The following is a 23,124-nucleotide window of genomic DNA, read 5'->3' on the forward strand; positions in this document are numbered from 1 at the left end:
TGAACTAAAAACTGCAGGAACAGGTGGGGCACTGATCAGTGAGACACCGCTAGTAAACCTTTTGCATGTATGGGGGTTCTCAGCCAGAGCTGCATGGACTCCACACTGGGATGAGGAGAGGCCTGTTGTTGCTGTGTGTCACTGATTTTTCTGCTGCATTCTGTCTTTTAGAAAATAAATCCAGTTTTCCAACCAGTCTCTGTCTGTCATCACAATGCAGTCTTCCATCTGAAATCTTCTACACAGAGGAGGGATATGGTAAATGAACTGGTTCATCTACTCTACCTAAGCACGTTTTTAATGCTTTTTCTACACAAGTGTTTGGAGAGCAACCTGTGGTTAGGTATCATGCCCAAGGATATGCAGACTGGAGCAGCCAGGAATTGAACCACTGACCATTTGATTAGTAGCTGACCTGCTCTACTTCCTGAACTGCAGCCAACTCATGTATAAGTATTGGACAAAGGATGTTGAAGATGGAAGGAAGAAACGAGGAACTTCCGAGAAGATTCATGGATTTAATGCAGGAGGATCAGAGCGACAGAAGATGATATTAGGGATAGGATGAGATGGAGGCATATGATGTACTGGTTTAACCTCTTAATGAAGCAGCCAAAAGAAAAAGAAGAAACGAAATCCACAGTGAGTCTGGCTTGACAAAATCAGAGATTTTGAGGGTGTTTTATTTGAACCTACTCTCGCAAACTAATTTTCGCTAAGTAGCAGGAACTCACATGACAAGCTGCCATCACAACAACAAAGCTGAAATTTTCTGTACGTGCTGACGGGGGGGGATGACGTGAACTCGTAAAATGTGTACTTACGTGATTACGTAGCAGTGGTTACGCGCAGAAGCTGGGTGTGAAGATGGCGGACGAGGAGGCCGAACAGGATCGTAGTCCTGCCATTGGTATCAGTGAAACGACCGAGGAACTTAAAAAACGTTTGCAAGAATTGCAAGAAATCTTGAGTAGAGAAAGCATCGACTCTCCAGAAGAATCATCTTCGAAGTATTGTCAAGAGTTTTGTGGGGTGAGCTGCTTTTCTTTACGCTTAAGCAAACAAGCTAATCAGCTAGCATTGATAACAACGCTACACACATACTGATATTCCAGAGAAAGCCCTGCTTTCAAAACTGAGTAGTTCTTGGAAGCACTCGCTAGTTGTTGTTGTTTTATCTATGTCCAGAATAGAAGCGTGTCTAGTAGTCACAAGTTGGTGAATACACACAGGCTCGTAAACTTCAGCTTAAATGTTGAGCATCTGAAGCAAACGTTAGCTTAAAGCTGTGTCTGCATGAGGTAATTACCTTTGGCAATGTTGGTGTTAAGAGTCGTTCAGGTAAAATGACCTATACCAGCAATAATAAAATGACTTGTTTTATTTACGGTGGCTTCCATTGCATTGATACACTTAGCGCGTCTGGCGGATATGGGTGCCTAGCATCAGTTCTTTACCCTTGTATGTTTGGCTACATGCTCGTGCACGTGAGCGTAATTTGGTCGCCTGTCTCTCGGTAACAGCCCTAAGGCCGGCAAATTTCCGTTCGGCTGGATTTTAGGAGCAGCTGCAGCACATTTGGTACGATTGCACCTGGTAAAAGAAAGGAGTTGTCAGTTAATCCCGCGATAGATTTCTCCTGTGTACGTGCAGAACGGAACGCCCGCCTGCAGAAGGGCGCACGTCGTTTTCTGTCTCAGTTGCACGCTGAAGACAATGCAGCATAAATTACCAGCACTCTCCCTTGGAGCCTGACCAGTGGCCGTTTGTGAGCTTGTGCACCGGGTGGAGTCTACAGAGGTGTGCTTGTCGTTTTGAGAGCGTGAGAGAGCGGGGATGGGGACTCTACGCGGAGTATCCTCGGGCTCATTGTGGTGGTGGTCTTCAGTGTGTTCGCCTTGTCCTGAGTACAGTGGTTACGTCAGGAAGTGCCTGTGAAGTCAGGCTGCTGATGGTGATGAATAGAAATGCTTTTGCAGATATTTGATGAACCTAATCAGTTTTATCACGTGTCAGCTAACCAGTGACAGAATCAAAAACTGAGAGAAAAGTAAGGACACTAAAATTCAGTTGGTCAAGGGGTTCACTCTAGTGCTGCCCCTGGCTGGAACAATGAGTTTTATGTTCAAACTAAGTGAAAGTGGAAAATATATCCTATCTGTGACTTTAGCAGTAAGCGGCACTACTTTGTTTGGGTAGCTGCTTTTAAAAGTCCCTCCCCGAGCCTTTCCCCCACTGTCACCAGAGTTCATAGGTCATATGATTGCTGGGGTTTTTGCTGTTGTACTATTGTAGGGTCTGCCTTACAATATATAGCTCAATGGGGCAACTGTTGTTGTGATTTGGCGATGTATAAATACAATTTAATTAACATAAAACTCATTGTGGGTAGTAGAAAAGTGGTCCCCTAAACTTTTTAGTGTTAGTAAGTCTATTAGCTACAACCAACTACATGATGTCATGTGGACTTTAGGCACATAAACTTGTGTCATAACGCGACCTCGGGAGGGAAACAGTGTTGTAGAAAGAACACTCTTCACTAATGGGAATAGTTCCAAAGCTTTCTTTTTTATGTATGAGAGTAGGGCTGCCACAAACGATTATTTTGATAGTCGACTAGTCACCGATTATTTTTGCGATTAGTCGACTAATCAGATCATCATCCACTGGACGTAAAACGTACAGCATATTGCACCAGCAGCATCTGCTCATATATAACTATCATTAGCTTACAGCTTTAAGTGTTTAAGGTATGTGCTAACTAAAAATAAAGACAAGATGATAGTTTATTAAATTTTAATGAATTTTACAGATTGTTTCGGTGAAGTTTAATAAACTCCTTGCTATCTAAAATATAACAGGACACCGGAGTAAATTCTCGAGCATCTCACACTTCTGATAATCAGTTGTCTGCTTGACGTTTATTCAGCTGTGTAAAAACTAACTTTAATCTCAGCCAAACCGATTTACTCAGGAACAAATAAAATACAAAAAAAGCCAAACAATAACATGTTTAAGTTATCTAAGTGACTTATGTATGTTTAACCTGAGTAGCGAAAGACAGCAGTGGGTTTGAAAACGATTTGCCGGGAGTCCGGTGTTCTCACGGGCTCTAGTGAGCCTAGCTAGCTATCGAGCTAGTGGGTAACAGACGTCTCCGAAAACGTTGGCGCGCTTTTGAAAATATGTGGCGTCTTGATAAACTGAGCAAATATTTGAGGTTTACACAGCTACGTTTATTTTGTGACCCAGAAAAGAATAATAAGAGTAATTTTAAAACTAACTAGCTGCCGCCGTTGTTGGAAATTGAGCTGGGCTGCGCTATGAATTCTGGGACACAGCTTCTTCTTCTTCTTCTTCAGGGTTTAACGGCAGCTGGCATCCATGCAGTGCTGCCCTCTTCTGTTTCAGTCCGTTATTACACTCTTAAATCCTACTACTCATTCCTGCGTCTTTTGTGATCTTACAAAGCTTCAAACGACGCGTCGACTATTAAATCAGTCGTCGACGATTTTGATAGTCGACGTAATCGTGACTAGTCGACTAATCGTGGCAGCCCTATATGAGAGATACATACTTCTGAATGACATGGAGCAGGTGCATCTAGTACGCGTGGAGTGGGCACAAAACGGTGACATACAGACATGTAAAAGGTCCTTAACAGGAATGACTCAGGCCAAACCTATGGTCCCACATATGTCTGCAGACGGAGAGCAGTGTGCTCGTCTGCAGTGCCTCAGTGTCTCTGTGCCACCTCTGTATGTGACACAAACAAAACAAGAATGTACGACATCGAGCCGATTGTGTACCAACTGCTATACCTATCTTAAAAAAAACAGCCTTAGCATCCACTAACCACATCAGGTTAGGAAAATCCCAAGTGATAGTTAATTGTGCTGCTTTTCGTTTGAGGCTAAAACAAAGAGATTGAGGTTTCTATAAGCAGTATATTGTGTAGGATATATGGCTGCAGCAGTTCATTGAGTAATTGGATTATAAAAAAGTTCTCAATACAATTTTTTTGCTTTGCTTTGATGCTTTGTTTAAAGCACAGCTCTGCAGCGTGCCATTGTCACCATGGAAACCCACATTTACAACTAAAAACATACCTGCAGTATAAACTGGGAAAAAAAACTAGAGGGAATCCCAGAGCAAAGTCTGACGTGAAGAAAAGCAATCTTTGTAGCTGCTCCATCCACTGCCAATTGTTTTATACTGAAAAAAATCTGCTGTAAGACTCCAGAAGTTGATAAATACAACAAAATAAAACCGGTACCGGTACCCAAAAAAATATGATTTATTCATAACACATAGGAAAAGACCCAGGGAAACAGAGTTAACGATAAAAACAAATAAAAAAAATGTATATTAAAAACCCAGAAAGCCATAAATTTCACACCCAAGCCTGAACTCTCGCGGCACGGTACTAAACGACTCACGGACCGGTACCGGGGTTGGGGACCGCTGTACTAGATCATATTATTTGAAAGTTCTGTTAAATATTTCAGATTAAAACTGAAATAATGCATTTTGTTAATTAGATTGCATTCATATTTAAAATATGACAAACATCTTTTTCATAAGCCACTTGTAAAACTGTGAGCCTTTGACCTGAGGGTTGTTATTTTGGACAATGAATTATTATTGACATCTACACCATCATAATGCCTGTTTTCAGCAGCACAAAATGTTGATCAGAGAAAAGGGTAAATTACCTCCAAAAACTGTTATTTTCAACCAGATCGTGCTTAAAATTGCACTGGTGTACTAACTCAAATCAACTTCTACATTTTTTTTTTCTACTGTGAATACAAAAAAATCTGAATGAATTGAACCCATTTTTTAACCTTCAGTTGCAAGCAGAGGTTTTTCACAAATGATGATACTGTCACAGTATGTCTCTTTCTGTGGTCAACACTAGACCTTTAATAGACCTAAATAGTAGGGCTGAACGATATATCGCATTTGCGATAATATCGCGACATGATCAAGTGCAATTTTCTAACCGCAAAGGCTGCGATTATACTCTGGACATGTCCAAATTCATGGGCTGCATCCTCCTGAGGCCGCATTTGTAGACCGATTACGTCACAGCGACGTGCCGAAGGCTGTCCAAATTACTACCATATCCCAGAATTCATAGCGCGGCCCAGCCAAACTCCAGTTTCCAGCAATGGCGGCCGCTACTAAGTTTTAAAATTACTCATACTAATCTTTCTGGGTCACAAAATAAACTTTTAAAATATTTTCAGGCGAGAAAGTAGTTGTGTAAACATCAAATATCTGCTCGGTTTATCAAGATATCCCATATTTGCAAAAGTGCTTCGACGTTTTCAGAGGCGTCTGCTACCCACCAGCTCGACAGCTAGCCGGGAGCTCGAGGGTTACTGATGCGGCCGAGAACGGCACAACTCCCGGCACATCATTTTCAGATCACCGCGGAGTTTCGCTGCTCGGGTTAAACGTAATATATAAGTCACTTAGACAACCTAAAAATGTTATTGTTGGGCTTTTTTCAGTGTTTTGTTTGTTCGTGAGTAAATCGGTTTGGCTGAGATTAAAGTTATTAGATTAGATAAAATAAAACTTTATTAATCCCCCGGGTGGGTTCCTCCTTGGTTTTCACACAGCTGACTAAACGTCAAACAGAAAACTTATTAAACAGAAGTATGAGACAGTCGAGAATTTACACCAGTGTCTGGTTATATTTTAGATAGCAAGAAGCAGACGGCTGAGTTTATTAAACTCCACCGAGACAGCGGTGACGCTAATCAGAACTAGCCTTCTGATTCAGAAGGCTAGACCGTCCAATTTCACGCCTTTAAATTTTAAAGGTGTGTGTGTGTGTGTGTGTTTATACAATTGCTATTATGTTTGCACTTTATGTGTAATGTTACTGACTGCAGAGATCAGTAAGATGTGTGTATTTTTTATTTATTAGTTTTATTTATTTAATATTATTTTTTAATTGAATGACTGTCTAGTAGTTCACAGATGTCGAAAAACTGAGTGTGGTAAAGCCACTGATTTTTTTTTATGTATATTTCTGCAATCTGCACATTGTACTGACTTTCATTTTAATGTTTACACCAGGGTTCCTTGTCAGCACTTTATGCTCAGATGTTTGTAAGCTAAAAATAAACTATTGTGTATGTTCAAATATACTGTTGTGATTGAAGAAGTTAAATAAAAATGTCAGTCATCAATTCATGCATCACCTCATGTTATCATAACAGAGGTCTGTCTTCCAGGAAAGAACAGTTTAAAATTAATGTAATATAGTATTGGCCATACTATATGATGTATTGCTTGTCTTTGTTTAATAATACAGAAGACAAAGACCTTAAAAAATAATCGCATATCGCATCGCAATCGCAATATTGGGGCAAAATATCGCAATTAGATTATTTTCCATAATCGTTCAGCCCTACTAAATAGTGTCTATAAAAACTACTGGTCAAGAACAACCACAGCTTGTTTATTTAACAAAGCTTTGTCAGCTAGTCAGTAATGAGTTGTTGCTGCTGTGAAGGTCCCTACAGCAAAGATACCCCCTTTGAACACAAGGCAGACCAAGTTTTTCTCGGTAGCTATCTGTGAATCACCTTGTTGGTGCTGTCAAACTTTGCTATATAAAATTCAGACGCTTTCTGGCCTGAAAGCAGAGCTGCACAGGGAAAGCGCTGCAGACTGAGGTGACAGAAAGGCTGTAGGCCGATGTGGATGAGATGAAAAGTTTGAACTTTTCTACTTTTACATTCATTTAATAAAATGTTTTTCTTATTTTATTGTAGCTAGCTGTGAGATCATGATCTAAATCATTTGTAAAACTAGTAAAACCTCTAAATGTGTATTCTAGGGCTGTTCGATATAACAATATATATTGGATGACGATATAAAAACGTCTATCGTTTCATTTTACGCTATCGTTTGTTTCGTGGTGTTGCAAAATAAACTGTTTACGGCAATATTTTTTCATTATTTTGATGGTCACTGTAGTGGTTATATTAATTTCTTCTTTCTCTCTCTCTTATATTTAATATAACCAAACTACAGACAGACAAGCGCCTGTTTTTATGTGTTGTCATTAGCAACAACGACGGTGAAAGCGTGTCCGCTTGTTTATGTTCCAGATAAACCTTTCACAATAAAGCTCAAGATCCTGTTGAGACTTTTCAAAATAAACTGAATCACGTGAAAGAGCAGATTATTTACGGATGAGAAGTAAAAAAGAGCCGCCAGGTGCTAAAAAATAAACCTTAGACTCAAACGTTAGAACAGGCTTTTCCCCGCAGCACGCCGTGTAATAAATACTCACAAAGAAAACAGCGGCCGTTACAACTTATGTCTAAAAATGTATCGTTTCATGCATCGGTTAAAAGACTCGACTCCAGGTACATGACGCCCAGCTGCAAACACTTCACGCAAGTCGAGCTGCCCAAGATTCACAGAATTTACAGAAAATGTTACATTTTTGTGATTTATATCGTTATCGGACGATAAATGTCTCATATCGGGATATGAGATTTTGGTCATATCGCACAGCCCTAGTGTATTCTGTTAAATGAGTACACTAAAATTGGATTTCGCGGAAGCAGTTGATTACAATAACAAGTGCTGCTGGTCGCTCAGTGGTTTGCACTGTTGCCTGCTGGTATCAGGTGTTGTACATGAGGATGGAAGCCTGTCATCATGTCAGAAATCTTTTTGTTTTGTTTAACTCTCGTTTCAAGGTTCCTCTATCACATTGTCTGTGACAGGCAGGCTTTTGGGCCATTATCCTGAAGCCTGCCTGTCTTCCCTGCAGGAAAATGAGACGGGAAGATGAGGAATACTTTATTTAAACACCTGTTGTAATATTATTGTCTCTAGAAAAAGCTGCATTTCCTGCGAAAGTGCAGTGTGAATGCAGTGTAGTGGAATCTGCTGAAAACAGCTGAAAAGAGGTGTAGAAGCAGAAGTGCTTGCTGAAGATGGCTGTATGTGAAAGGGTACACTGAAGAGTGTCAAGAAAGCAGAGTGCATGCAAGCGGGAAAGATGTGTGGCAACTATCACAGGTAGGGTTCGAACCTTTACCGCCGCGTCTCATGGCAGCTGCTCAACCCACTGAGCCAAACCAGTTCTGGTCCTATGATGAGAGAAAAAATGTGCACTGTGGAGCAGAAGCTGAAATTTGCTGAAAGGAGGTGAAGAAACTGAAATTTGTGCAGAATAGAGTTAAAGAGGCTGAGATTTGTGCTGAAAAGAGGTTAAGAAGCAGAACTTTGCGCTGAAAACAGGTGAATCAGCAGAATTTGTGCTGAAAAGTAGTGGAAAAACTTAAAATTCTACTGGAAATAGGGCTGAACGATATATCGCATTTGCGATAATATCGCGACATGATCGAGTGCAATTTTCTAACCGCAAAGGCTGCGATTATACTCTGGACATGTCCAAATTCATGGGCTGCATCCTCCTGAGGCCGCATTTGTAGACCGATTACGTCACAGCGACACGCCGAAGGCTGTCCAAATTACTACCATATCCCAGAATTCATAGCGCGGCCCAGCCAAACTCCAGTTTCCAGCAATGGCGGCCGCTACTAAGTTTTAAAATTACTCATACTAATCTTTCTGGGTCACAAAATAAACTTTTAAAATATTTTCAGGCGAGAAAGTAGTTGTGTAAACATCAAATATCTGCTCGGTTTATCAAGATATCCCATATTTGCAAAAGTGCTTCGACGTTTTCAGAGGCGTCTGCTACCCACCAGCTCGACAGCTAGCCGGGAGCTCGAGGGTTACTGATGCGGCCGAGAACGGCACAACTCCCGGCACATCATTTTCAGATCACCGCGGAGTTTCTCTGCTCGGGTTAAACGTAATATATAAGTCACTTAGACAACCTAAAAATGTTATTGTTGGGCTTTTTTCAGTGTTTTGTTTGTTCGTGAGTAAATCGGTTTGGCTGAGATTAAAGTTATTAGATTAGATAAAATAAAACTTTATTAATCCCCCGGGTGGGTTCCTCCTTGGTTTTCACACAGCTGACTAAACGTCAAACAGAAAACTTATTAAACAGAAGTATGAGACAGTCGAGAATTTACGCCAGTGTCTGGTTATATTTTAGATAGCAAGAAGCAGACGGCCGAGTTTATTAAACTCCACCGAGACAGCGGTGACTCTAATCAGAACTAGCCTTCTGATTCAGAAGGCTAGACCGTCCAATTTCACGCCTTTAAATTTTAAAGGCGTGTGTGTGTGTGTGTTTATACAATTGCTATTATGTTTGCACTTTATGTGTAATGTTACTGACTGCAGAGATCAGTAAGATGTGTGTATTTTTTATTTATTAGTTTTATTTATTTAATATTATTTTTTAATTGAATGACTGTCTAGTAGTTCACAGATGTCGAAAAACTGAGTGTGGTAAAGCCACTGATTTTTTTTATGTATATTTCTGCAATCTGCACATTGTACTGACTTTCATTTTAATGTTTACACCAGGGTTCCTTGTCAGCACTTTATGCTCAGATGTTTGTAAGCTAAAAATAAACTATTGTGTATGTTCAAATATACTGTTGTGATTGAAGAAGTTAAATAAAAATGTCAGTCATCAATTCATGCATCACCTCATGTTATCATAACAGAGGTCTGTCTTCCAGGAAAGAACAGTTTAAAATTAATGTAATATAGTATTGGCCATACTATATGATGTATTGCTTGTCTTTGTTTAATAATACAGAAGACAAAGACCTTAAAAAATAATCGCATATCGCATCGCAATCGCAATATTGGGGCAAAAAATCGCAATTAGATTATTTTCCATAATTGTTCAGCCCTAACTGGAAATAGGTGAAAAAGCTGAAATTTGTGTTGAAAAGAGTTAAAACAGTTGAACTGTTAACTGAAAAATTTTTTTTGTCATAAGCGGGATTCGAACCCAGGCCTCCTGCTCTGAGAACGGCTGCTCATCTCACTGAGCTAAAACATGGCTCAGCCTGGCAAGCAAAGCTGGTGATCACACTGATAATGTGGTCCCATTCAGCAAAATGGGCCAAAAAATGGCATAAAAAGCTTAATAGCTCAAAAAGTATAAAAGTTATGAGCACCAAAAGATATAGCAGGCATTAGCAGAAGGAGCAGAACGGTTTAAAGTTTGAATGGTGAAAATCGGATGAAAACTGAGGGAGTAGTTAACCAACCAAGGTCTGAGCAAGTAGAATAAGGTGGAAGAATAAAGAGAAACAGGATCACTATAGTGTGAATGCCTCACACAATTAGAATTAAACTGTAGTGAATGGACTGCCTGTTTTCAAACTGCTGGTAGGTTTTGTTTTTTTTGGTTGTTGTTGTTTTTTTTGTTTTTTTCCATTGTTGCTAAGTGAGTGACTTTGGTTCCCCTTGCAGACATTGTTGGAGTACGCAGGTCGGTGGAGGGTGGAGGAGGAGCCTTTGCCTCTGGTGAAAGTGTACACGGAGGCCCTGGTGAATTATGCCCGTGCCTCTCCATACCTCTCTCTGCAGTGTGAAAATGTTTCTCTTGTAGTTGAGAGACTCTCACTGTAAGTATAACTGCACATACACACTTTACATTCATGGAACGTTTGTTGGATACTGTCCTGTAACAACGTTGAGTTACACATTTTCCTGTAAAATCAGTCCATCAGAGGTCAGTTTGCTGTTTCTATGGTTCGGTCTACAGGAGTTTCCTCGAGCTTTTACTCTCACTGAAGGATATTCCACATGCCGCATGGAACGAGTTGAAGTCATGTGTTCAGGTAAAGAAGATTTCAGCTTTCCAAATAAAGTATTCAAAATGTCGGCTCTAAGCTGGACTTCATAAGCATGCTTTTGCTACTCACATTCAGACCTCATGGAGTTTTCCTGTTGTGTACAGTTTGCTCACAGCAATCTTAAACAGAATGGAATCACTCAGCTGTCCCCGTTGTCTGCTTTGGGCAAGTATGACGGTGTTTGGTCCAACAGGACGCTGCAAGGCCTTCTGTCCAATGAAAACCTTCCCACAGAACAAGGTGAGTGCAGGCCTCTTTTTCACATTGTGTTATTTGGAAAGATCCTGTGCTTTTAATTAAATACTAGTAAAAATAACAATAATGTGCTTTGTGCAGCACCTTTGAAAACATAGTGTGCTTTATAGAACTGAAATAATGGTCAGAGTGATTAACAGGTTAAATTAAAAAAGTAACAAAATGTCAGAAGGAATAACAAAATATTTCCTGTTAAATATGTTTGGAGCAGTGATTGAACAGTAAAAATTGAAGTTCACAACCTCAGTTCTTATTTTTCAATTCAAATTAGAGAGTAGATAAAACTTTATTAATCCCTCAGGTGGGTTCCTCTGGAGAATTCAGTAATTTGAGTAACTTCAAATCATCAGATCCAAGCCCAGCGAGGGGCAGCCATTTATTGCAACAACTTAAGCACAGCAGAGATCAGACTTAAGTGACTGGTGCTTCACCAACTCCAAACAATAAGCTTCACCAAAAAGAAAATTGAAGTAGGATCTTAAAAGAACAGGTGAATACTCTACCTCCCGTCCTGTGCTCTAAATCTCTCCATACATAAGGTGCATGCTGACGGAAGTGCTGTTTGGAATTTGTTGTCAACTTCTTGTGCATTAGTCGAGCCTGGAAGTAAGACTACTTCTTCTGCGTCATTGCGACAGGAAGCTCCAAATTTTGACAGTATTGCTCAGATGAAAGTGTGTAGTCTGTTTTGTTTAATATGAGAGGTAAAGGACATTTCCTGGTTACAAATGACTTTAAGATTCCTCACTGTCGCTGGAGGCCCAATTAATCACAATAAGGGATCTGGTTGGTCCCTATGTTGCACGTCTTCAAGTACAATAAGTGAAAAGGGTTTAAAGTAGATTTTATGCAGCCTCGGCATTAGCAATACTGTGTTTAAGATTTTACTGGAAAGAAAATTGTTGAGCACTTCCATTTAAAAAAAATAAAAATAAAATTTAGATACTTAACATGAATTTTAAAAAAATGCATATTGAATGTTTCAGTTGAGGAATTCCTAGCACAGGAGGGAATCGTACTGTTGGGGATGAGGGTGAAGCAGCTGATGAAGGAGAAGAAGCTAGAGAAGGCTGCACTGCTGGCAAAGACCTGCTGCCAGTCCTCAGCCTTCCAAGTGAACGGATCCTTCAAGCAGCTGTATCTTGTGTGCCTCTGTGGTACTGCAGAGCAGAATCAGCTTATGGAGGAGGTGAGTTTCATTGGGTTATTTAATTATGCATAAAGTGCTGTGGTCACACTTAGTAGCGGGTTAAGTTTTATATGTTTTCATAGACTTTCAACCTGAGGGTTTCATCTGTCATCTGCTGTTTATCCTACACAGGCCAGCAGTTGTGTTGTTGGACTTCGTGTTTGTGTGTTAGGAATCAGGGGTTTGTTTGAAAAAGCAGGTTTAGTGGGAAAACTGAGATTTTATGTGTAAGGTAAGGGGAAAGTTGTACAGAGAGCACTAACTTAAGCTGGTTGGTTCCCTGCAGCTCAAGCACACTTGGGTTATGCATCAGAACATCTATAACACATCAAGTCAGAAAAATAAAGTGCAGGTTTTGGAGTAATCTAGTCACAGTAAGCCCAGTTGAGATGATTTGGCATGGCCTTAAACAGACAGTTCATGCTCAAAACCCCTTCAGTGACTGAAAATGAAAGCAATTCTGCAAAGAGCAGTGGAACAAAATTCCTCAACAATGATTTGAAAGAGTAATTGGCAGTTCCTGCAAATGCTGGAGGTTTATTAGGTTTATGGGGCATAAATAAAAGTGCATTATGTATTTAGGCAGGTTATCTTTGTCTGATACTAAAGTGTAACAAATATGCCAAAAAAAGGGCAAATAATGTTTTTACAACATTGTATTAAAATTGTGATAATGTGAAAGGTTTCCTGTGTGTGACTATCTAGTATGAGCCTTTCAAGTTTGAATATTTTCAAACACATTTTCAAGCTACAGTCACTGAATGCTGTCGAGCAACATTTTGAAATGTCTCTAGTTTAGCTCTTAGCTCCCTTGGTATTAAAAAGGTAACTTAGCACATCATGATGTCACTTTGCTGCTAGCCTTATTTGTGCCCTTAATCTATTGGTGCTGTTGTCTTCTTATGTTTTCTTGTAATAGGTAGGCAACATTTAAAAGTTTCTGAGACCTTTGATATTGGAGGGTTGCAAAATTACTGAACGATTGGTTTAATCACTTGGGTGATTCAATATGTGGTTATGTTGTTTCTATCTGTAAAGCTTTCAAAGGAGGACTGCCGTGATGCATTAGAGATGATTTGCAACCTAGAGTCTGAGGGAGACGATAATGCAGCTTTCAGTTTATGCTCGGCCTTCCTGACCCGGCAGCTTCTCCAAGGAGACACATACTGTGCTTGGTAAGAAGAAAAGTTCTCTGATTTGATGCTGACCACTATTTTATTTAATTTTTTAGAAAAATAAGTAAAGTTATAGAATCAGCATACTTTTTTTCCTTCTCTTTTCCTCCATATTGTTGGGTACTATTAAGACAGCGGTCCCCAACCCCCGGGCCTCGGACCGGTACCAAGCCGCGAGAGTTGACGCTCAGGTGTGAAATGTATGGTTTTCAGGGTTTTTATCGGTTTTCAGCGTTATTTTGTTATCGTTTTTATCGTTAACTCACTTTTCCTGGGTCTTTTCACGTGTGTTATGAATAAGTCTTCTTTTTTCGGTACCGGTACTAGTTTTATTTTGTTGTATTTATCCGCGACACGCGACAAGGCCGGTCCGTGAAAATATTGTCGAGCATAAACCGGTCCGTGGCGCAAAAAAGGTTGGAGACCGCTGTATTAGGAGGTTGGTGATGTAATCAGTATTGAGCAAGTTGTCTGTCTTCTAACCAGGGAACTCACACTGTTTTGGAGCAAGCTGCTGAAGCGATTGGAACCATCAGAGCAGGCCTTTCTTGACAGATGTCGCCAGATGTCTTTATTGTCAATTACTGTGTACCACATCCTGTTCCTCATCAAGGTCATTCAGTCAGAGGTTAGTGGAAAGTCATCTGCTTCAGTATATTCAAACATTTGGACCCAAATGATTGACTGCAACTGTTATCTTTTGCCTTTGAGCTATCCACACCATATTGCCAAAAGTGTTCACTCACCCATTTAAATTGAGTTCAGATGTTCAGATCACGTTTGTAGAATGAAGCACTTAGGCATGCAGACTGCATCTACAAACATTTGTGAAAGAACGGGTGGTTCTCACAAGCTCAGTGAATTCCAGCTTGGTATCGTGATAGGATGTCTCATATGCAATCCAATGTTAAGGCCAGTCGTGAAATGTCATTGCTACTAAATATTCCACTGTCAGCTGTTACTGTAACAAAGTAGAAGTGATTGGAAACAACAGCAACTCTGCCATGAAGCGGTAGGCCACATAAAATCACAGTCAGCATATAGGTTGCCAACTTTCTGCAGAGTCAGTCAGAACAGAACTCCAAACTTAATGTGACCTTCAGATCAGTTTGAAAGAACAGTATGTAGAGAGCTTCATTGAATGGGTTTCCACGGCCGAGCAGCTGCATCTAAGCTTTACATCAAGAAGCGCAATGTAAATGGACTCTACAACAGTGGAGACATGTTCTCTTTTTGCTAAAGCATATAGTTAGTGCTGGATCAGGTGACCCTGAATCCTCCCTTAATTATGCTGCAATAAGCGTAGGCTGCTGGGGGATTCCCATTGAGTATTTCTTATTATTATTGTAGGGTCTACCTTAGAATATAAAGCACCTTGAGGTTACTGCTGTTGTGATTTGGCGCTTTATAAATAAAATTGAATTGATTGATGAATTCACGCTTCTTTTCTGGAAATCCAACAGACAAGTCTGGGTTTGGCAGTCGCCAGGAGAACGGTACTTGTCTGATTGTGTTGTGCCCAGTGTAAAGGTCTGTGGAATGGGGATTATGGTGTGTCGTAGTTTTTGGGCACAAAATACTACCCCGACAGCATGTGGCAGGACAAATGACCAAACATCTTCCAGCTTCTGTCTCCTGGCAGAAGCTGGAAGATGTCACCTGGCAGAGATGCCCACTCTCCCCTGCACTGTTTGCAATTTTTATCGAACCACTAGCAGCAGCAGCAGCAATTAGACAGGCTAAAGTGATTACGGGCATAAGATGGAAGAATGTTGAACATAAAATCTGTCTTTATGCGGATGTATTGCTTTTTTTCCCAACACTCACAAACAGCTCTCCCTGAGATACTGCATTTAACTCTTTTTCAAAAGTTTCAGATTATTCGATAAACTGGTTCAAATCTACAGTTCTTCTGATTAATTGCTCCTTCCATAATTCCTCTTCTAGCCCACTGCTATCTGGAAATATTGAATATTTAGGTATTAATGTCTCTCCTAAGCTTGCAGATTTAACTAAATTAAACTACATCCCACTAGATGGAAATCTCTACCCATATCTTTCATGGGAAGGGTCGCTTCAATAAAAATGATAGTCTTGCCAAGAATCAATTTTGTTTTTAATGATCCCGAGTAAACCATCACCAGACTGGTTTAGGTCTCTAAATTCCTTTGGAAAGGTAAGCCCCCACATATTATCTTAAAAATGCTACAAAGGAGGACTAGATCTGCCTAACTTTCAACACTGTATCTTAGCCAACAGGTTATTGTAGTAACTTAACCAAATGACGTCTTTTTAATGAAATGGGTCTTCTTTATTAATATAGCCAGAGCAGTTCAGAATAAGTTGAAACATGCTTAAAATAATTTAGCTTTTTTGTGTGTGTGTGTGTGTTTGTCCCCTTCACAGATTGACCGTGTTGGCCTGCCAGTGTGCATCGAAATGTGCATCAGGGCTCTACGGATGGAATCAGGTGATGGGAACAGTAAAGCCACTGTGTGTAAAACAATTTCCTGTTTGCTTCCATCTGACTTGGAAGTGAAGCGAGCCTGTCAGCTGACAGAGTTCCTCCTAGAACCCACTGTTGAGTCTTACTATGCTGTGGAGACTCTTTATAATGAACCTGATCAAAAACTAGAGGAGGAGGATTTGCTGGTTCCCAACTCGCTGCGATGTGAACTCTTGCTAGTGTTAAAAACCCAGTGGTCCTTTGACCCAGAATTTTGGGATTGGAAAGCGCTAAAGCGTCATTGCTTGGCACTAATGGGCGAAGAAGCTTCCATAGTGTCGTCGATTGATTTGCTGAATGATACAGAGAGCCCGGAAGAAGAGGACGTCATGAGCCTAAGGGGGTTTAATAATGTTCCAGACCACTTAGTTACTGGCACCTACGAACTCAAAGATGTTACAGACAAGAAACAGAAAAACAGAGAAATGAAGAAACTGAGAGAAAAAGGTTTTATATCTGCCAGGTTCAGAAACTGGCAGGCCTACATGCAGTACTGTGTGCTGTGCGACAAAGAGTTTCTCGGCCATAGGATTGTACGACACGCACAGACTCATCTAAGCAAGGGAATGTACACCTGCCCAATATGTGCTCAGACATTTACCTCAAAAGACACATTAATTCCCCATGTAACATCACATGTGAAACAATCGTGCAAGGAAAGGCTGACTGCACTGAAAACAAGCAAAAAACTGGCTAATCCCAAAACAGCTGCCCCTGTTATTGCAGCCTTTGAATCCAAAACGCAGCACAATCTTTCTGTAAATGGTGACCCCTCAGGGTGTAACCGGGGGTTGGCTTACAAGGGTCAGACCAGTGGGCCTAGGCTTAATGTGGACTGTAGTGAGGACAACATGTGCCCTGTTGGAAAATGCAGGAGGAGCTTCAAATTTTTCAAAAATCTTATTGCACATGTCAAAGCTCATGGGGATAATGAGGAAGCAAAGACGTTCCTTGAGATGCAGAGCAAAAAGGTTGTTTGCCAGTACTGCCGTCGCCACTTCATTAGTGTCACTCATCTTAATGATCACTTGCAGGTCCACTGTGGTGTAAAACCTTACATCTGCATACAGTTGAACTGCAAGGCAAGTTTCTTGTCCAACACTGAGCTCCTAATACATAGGAAAACACATTCTGTGTTTAAAGCTAAATGCATGTTTCCAAACTGTGGAAAAATTTTCAATGCAGCCTTCAAACTGTATGACCACGAGGCACAGCATTATAAAACTTTTACCTGTAAAGTTGTGGACTGTGGAAAAGTATTCCATTCACAACAGCAGCTGGATTTACACCAGGACAGGCATGTGACTCAAGAAGAGGAAAACCAGTCCTCTGAACAAACCCTACAAAATGGGCAACCCAGCCCTTCACTCGCTGAGCAAATGCAACAGGAGAACTGGAGCACTGAAACGGAGAGTGTTGATCAAGATCGTGGACGGCTGCCGGTACCCACTGAGACTTTGCTGACATCTTCAGAAGAACCTGTGGACACATTAAAACAATATACAAGCGAACATGAAGACAAAGCTTTTTCAAGCAGTCATACACACAATTTAAGCAATTCTGTGATTCAGTCTGTCTGTTCCAGCTTGTCTGAAACTCAAAGATATAGAGATAATTTGTCTGATTATCAAAGAGCGCCCCAACAGAATCAGTCTGTACCTTCATTTGAAGCCAGTTTAAATAATGTCTTACATAGCCAACCGCAGATGTTCTCTAATATTCAGAATACTGATTCAGTTAATTACAACTCTAACTTAAATTTGCCAGTAAAGCAAGAGCCACCGTCTACTAGCAACTGCTTAACAGTACAGCTGCCTCACAACTCTGTAGAGCCTGCAGTTTTGCAGCCACTCCCTCCAACAGTAAGTCCTCAGCAGCGAGCTGGGAACAGAGCGGACAACTCTCTAGAACAGAGAGAGCGATTTCATTGCGCATTAGAAACCTGTCCGAGGCATTACAGCTCCTACAGGAGTGTCACCAAGCACATGAAAGCGGTTCACCCAGATTTCTATGAGCAATGGAAAGTTGCTCGAACTAACATCAAAACAACCTATGCTCCAGCACAGAGCAAATCGTCTGTGGAGCATCTCAGTTCAGTCTCGCAGCTTCAGAACCAGCAAAACGGTAGAGTAACAATTCATGGAGTTCAGAGACAGAACGTTATCCAATCACCTTATACCAACATGGGTAACAGTTTAAACTATTCTGACCTGCACTCGCTTTCTTCACCAGGCCTCACCCATAATGGTTCGCTGCTAATGGCAAATGTTTTGAATCCCATTGTTCTCTCTCAGTTAGGGAGCAATAGAAATCCCACAATTGAACACGCTCAAGCTTCAGGCAGTCACAGTTGGCATACAGTTGCTGGAAGTGAACAGGTTCAAAACTGTGGTTCTTCTCAAGTCTATCCACCTAGCCTGCAAGCGAACCTGCAAATGACTCCTAATAGTTCTGTTGTGTCGCTTGGTGTCCCATCCTGTTCTGTGATGGGATCAGTTACGGAGAGACCAGCAGAGTCCTTGCAGTCACCACAGAACAGTAGGCCCCAGCCAGTTCGTCCCTCGTACGTGAATGGTGCAAAGGAAGTGTTGGAACAAACTGATGCCTGTCCATCATATTCATCACAGATTCAAAGCAGTTTAGCCCCTGGTGCCAAGATACCTGAACAAACGCAAACTGTGCAAAATCATCTACAGATGAATTTTCCTTCTGCAAACAACGAAATCCAGAAGAGTAGTACGGTCCTACCTATAGATGGCCCTATTGTCGCCGAAGATGAGGTGCGACGCAGAAAAAACAAAAGGATTAAATGGCCAGCGATTATTAAGGATGGGAAATTTGTTTGTCGGAGGTGTTTTAGACAGTTTGATAGTCCTAAATCCCTCGGAGGCCACTTGTCCAAACGAACAACTTGCAAACCCTACAATGATTCAGAACTGAATGCAGATTTGCCAAGATCATTCCTTGATCTTAATTCAGAGCAAACAGTTGGCACCCCTCAACTTTCTTATAACCCTGCTGCTGTGTACCAGGAGAAGCATCATCAATCTTCAGCAGCTACAAAAGATTACCCCACACGTAATTATCCACCAAATAACTTGCAGACATATGGCAGCAATGAGGCAAATGATGATATTCTTAAACAGATTATGACTGAATCCAACATGTCTGATCTCTTTGTGCACACACCTACCCCACAGACAATGTTCCAAAACCCCTGTGTTCCCCTAGGAGCTGGTGAGCGTTTGACAGGTAGCTCAGTAATACAGCACACAGAAAATGTTCAGGTGAAGCAAGAATGCTCATACAGTTCAGCCCATTATCCTCAGCCAAGTATGGATATATTTTCTGGAACAGAATTCCCAGACCCACTGTTTTCACAAATCCTCACAAAAAACCCTTCTGCGGCTGTCCCCAGATCTGCCCCTAAAAACGAGACTGCTGGGGAGATCCACAATGAAGGATATCAGTCTGACAATATCCACACACCAGATCCAGATTTAAACTCAGTGACACACACACTGATACCTGAAAATCAGCTTAGTCCAGCAGCAATAAGTAGCAGTCAGATTGAGGTGCAGAGAAAAGCTTTTGACCAAGGCATTAAAAAGAGACTGCGTGAGCAGATTTTGGCTGGCGACTTGCAGCGTCGGAACAGCACGTGTAACTCCTCCAACGCTGATGCTAAAGCCATATCGCTCGATCCAGCAGGTACCTCTTCCAATAATTCTGGATATAATCCATTGTCTAATGATGCAAAGACAGATTTTATTAGTCAAGGACAATTTTTTGAAGAAAATTCTGTAGTTATGCCACAGACCTCTGATGAAATTAAACTATTGCTGAACACACAAAGTTTTACTTGTTTCAGAGATACTGTTATACCACAACAGGAGGTACCAAGTCCCAGAGTCATTGTGGCAAATGATCCAGAGCCTGAACCATACCAACTGTCAGCCAGCCAACAGCAGTACATGACCGAAATTCAGAGTGCATTTGAAAGGCTCAACTTGGTCAGAGAAGTTGCTGATCAAATGTCAAATGTTTCTGTGCAGCAAGCTGCAAACAACCAGACCAAATGTGCAAAAGTCAAATCGCGTAAGTCAATTTCATCAGCCTTGATTAAGCCATTTGCTTGTGAGAAGGAGGACTGCACCTTTAGTTCCATTTCCAGTGAAGCACTGTGGAAACACCTCTCAAAAACCCACAGCTACAAAATTGAGATGGTGAATGTGGTTAAAAAACGATATGGCCTATATGCTCCTTTTAAATGTCAGAAATGTAGTAAGGCATTCACTCGAAACTCAAACCTCAGAGCTCACTACCACTCAGCTCACAAATTATCAGCTAAAGAAATTGCGGATTTAGATTTGAAGCGCAGGCTGGCCAAAGATGCTGCGTCCGCTGCTATTCAAAACCAACCTGTGGGTATAAACTCTGCTCCAGAGGCTCGGTACCACACGACAGTGGAGAACGGGACACATATGTGTCCGCTCAAAGATGCCACACAACGGGATTACCCATCACAGGTTCTGGGGCCCTGCACTAACACAGTCATAACGAATAACAAGTTTCAGCAAGACATTCGCTCCACAGTGATCTGTCCTTTGCAAGCAGCTCACACGCATAACCAACCAGTGACTCCTTCGAGACAGGCACAGACTTCAACTACATCCTTCCCGTCAGTAAAAGCAGCAGAACAATGGTTACATGAACAGCAAAGAAACTTGCCTTTTCAGCATCCAGTGGTTGGCGACTCCTTACCTACAGTGTCACCTTTGCTCACCCAGGCTCTCTTGGGCACGGCTCAGGCTAAGGAGCCACAGTCCTCCAACAAGCATTCAGCTTTCAATAGGCACTCAATAGTTCAGCCAAGTACAGATGTTACAAAGAAGACTAAAGAGAGGAAGCCCAAGTTAGGTGATGCAATGAGTCCATACAGACCATATTGCTGTGTTCATCAAGGCTGCGTGGCAGCTTTTACTATCCAGCACAATCTGATCCTCCACTACAGGGCTGTTCACCAGTCTGCCCTGTCGGCACTGGAGGTAAACAAAGAGCAAGACCAGTCTGAGGCTGCGAATGAACTGGACCACGAGGATGAGCCAGAGGCAGAGTTCCCTCAGGTTTCTGAGTTCAGATGCCAAGTCAAAGACTGCTCCCGTGTTTTCCAACAAGTACCCAACCTCTTTCAGCATTATGTCCAGCTCCACGAATTTAGTCTAGATAAAGTCGGCAGTCTGTTGTCCAGCGTCAGGCTCGGCAAGTTTGCTTGTGGCCATCAAGGATGTAAGGAATCCTTCACTGCTTTCAGGAGTTACGTAGCTCACATCAAAGGTGAGCACAAAGATATAAAGCTGGCCAAACCAGAACATTTAAATGGTTCTTTCAAGTGTGAAATTGAAGGCTGTGACCGTTCATATGCCACAAAGTCAAATCTGATCAGACATATGATGAAAAAGCATCAGGATCTGCACCAGTCTAAATTAAAGAGTCAACAAATAAAAGATGGCACAAAACAGACTTCAAAGACTTTGCATTATCAAATTACTAAGACAAGTAATGGGAAAGAAAACATTGAAACGAATAAAAAGTTTTTGAGAGCAAGTGACACAAAGAGGGCTAGCAAGTCAAAGAACAATCACTGGGTTAAATATGGAAAACCCTCACTGAAATCTAAACTGGAGGCGTCCGCTTTGTGCACGAAGAAATTACCTCTGCAGTACCCCTGTATGATCAAAGGCTGCGAGTCTGTAATGAAGTCAGAGCGGAGTATAATGAAGCATTACATTGGCCACGGACTTTCAGAAAAGTACCTGGAACAGCACAGAAGTCACTTTATCTTCTGCAAAAAGTTTCCGCGGCAGAAGTGTCGCTCAATCAGGAGTGACGACTCCAAATCTGACAACACCTCAGACATGTCAGACGTCGAGACGGCTGCAGACGCCAGCCTGGAGGGTAGAGAGTATGGATGCTCAAAGCCGATCCTACGCAGAAGGGCTGCAGCAGGGATCCCTGTAGCATTGTTTGACAGCAAATTATCAAATGATGGCATCTCTGATGGTTCTGTGATACTCAAACGCAAGCGAGGGCGTCCACGAAAATACATTGAAAAAATTGTGAAAGGCAAGAAGATTCCACATCCAACCAAGGCGGACGTGGTTTGCAGCCGTTCCAATGAAGCTGTCTCCTCATGTCCCGCTGTAATGCAGGAGGAGAGGACTGAGCAGAGCGTGCCGCTGGCTTCTTTTAAACCAATGGGATTTGAAATGTCCTTCTTAAAATTCCTAGAACAGTCAAATAAATCTGAGCACCCGTTGATGAGGAATGTCTCGGAGGCAGTAAAGTGCAGGCATCCGTTCAGCCTGAGCACCAAAGGCAACTGTGTCAGGTTCAGCAACCGTCAGAATCTGAAATCACTGAGCAAGGTGAAAATATACCTGGACACGGCCTTTTCATCGTCTGTCTCTGACCTGATGTTAAAACAGCTGCAGGACATGCGCCCTGCTGTGTTGTTAGAAAAATATAATTAACACTTTTTTCCTTTTTTTTTTTTTTTTTCTTTTGGAAGCAGAATCTCAGGATTTGAATGAGTAAAATCTGCTGCACACTGGTGGCCCTACATGTAAAATGTTTTTTATACATCCATCTATAAACACTTGTTACCTGTACATGGTTGTCTATTGTTTTTTAACTAGAAAAATGTAAAGCATGTTTTTAAATACAAAAAAGAACATTCGGGTTTAGTAGATATAGGACATCAGGTTAGGGTGTCTTGATTATCCCTGTGGAACTTGGAGATTGGTGGACTGAAATTGACTGTGTAGTTTGTGGTTGAAGGTGTTTGTGCTGTGTATAGTTTGAAATTACCCACTGCAGCCAGCAGCCTGATTTTTTTTATTTTTTTTTGTAACGTATGTGTGTTGGGGGTGCAAAGAATTGATGCCTTTCATGATGTAATGTCTGGAGCTCCTGCATGCACACTGATGATGATAATGATTTTGTGGAAAGGTTTTTTGAATGACAAACAGATGTTCTCATATTAAATATTCACCAGTGTTTTGTAAGTGTGTGTGTGTGTGGTTGGTTTTTTTTGTTTTTTCCTGCATTCACATATCTTGCATAATGCAATTATTTGAGTAGGAACAAATATTTAATCAAGCAGTTTATGGGTTTAACTTTAAAAAAAAAAGTGGAGTTGCAGCTGTTTTTATAAATTACACA

At 41.3% G+C, this 23,124-nt stretch overlaps 1 protein-coding gene across 1 annotated transcript; it reads left to right on the forward strand.

Moving 5' to 3' along the window:
- The first annotated feature begins 830 nt into the window (after window positions 1-830).
- Window positions 831-22,967, forward strand: znf292b (zinc finger protein 292b). Its single transcript, XM_082505196.1, has 8 exons — window positions 831-1,032; window positions 10,390-10,544; window positions 10,685-10,760; window positions 10,880-11,015; window positions 12,017-12,219; window positions 13,258-13,394; window positions 13,881-14,022; window positions 15,801-22,967. The coding sequence occupies exons 1-8, from the start codon at window positions 868-870 to the stop codon at window positions 22,431-22,433; spliced, it is 7,647 nt and encodes a 2,548-aa protein (XP_082361322.1). The 5' UTR covers window positions 831-867; the 3' UTR covers window positions 22,434-22,967.
- The last annotated feature ends 157 nt before the right edge of the window (window positions 22,968-23,124 follow it).

The sequence above is a fragment of the Aulonocara stuartgranti genome (genome assembly GCF_965226115.1).
Source record: "Aulonocara stuartgranti genome assembly, chromosome: 15".
Taxonomy (NCBI): Eukaryota; Metazoa; Chordata; class Actinopteri; order Cichliformes; family Cichlidae; genus Aulonocara; species Aulonocara stuartgranti.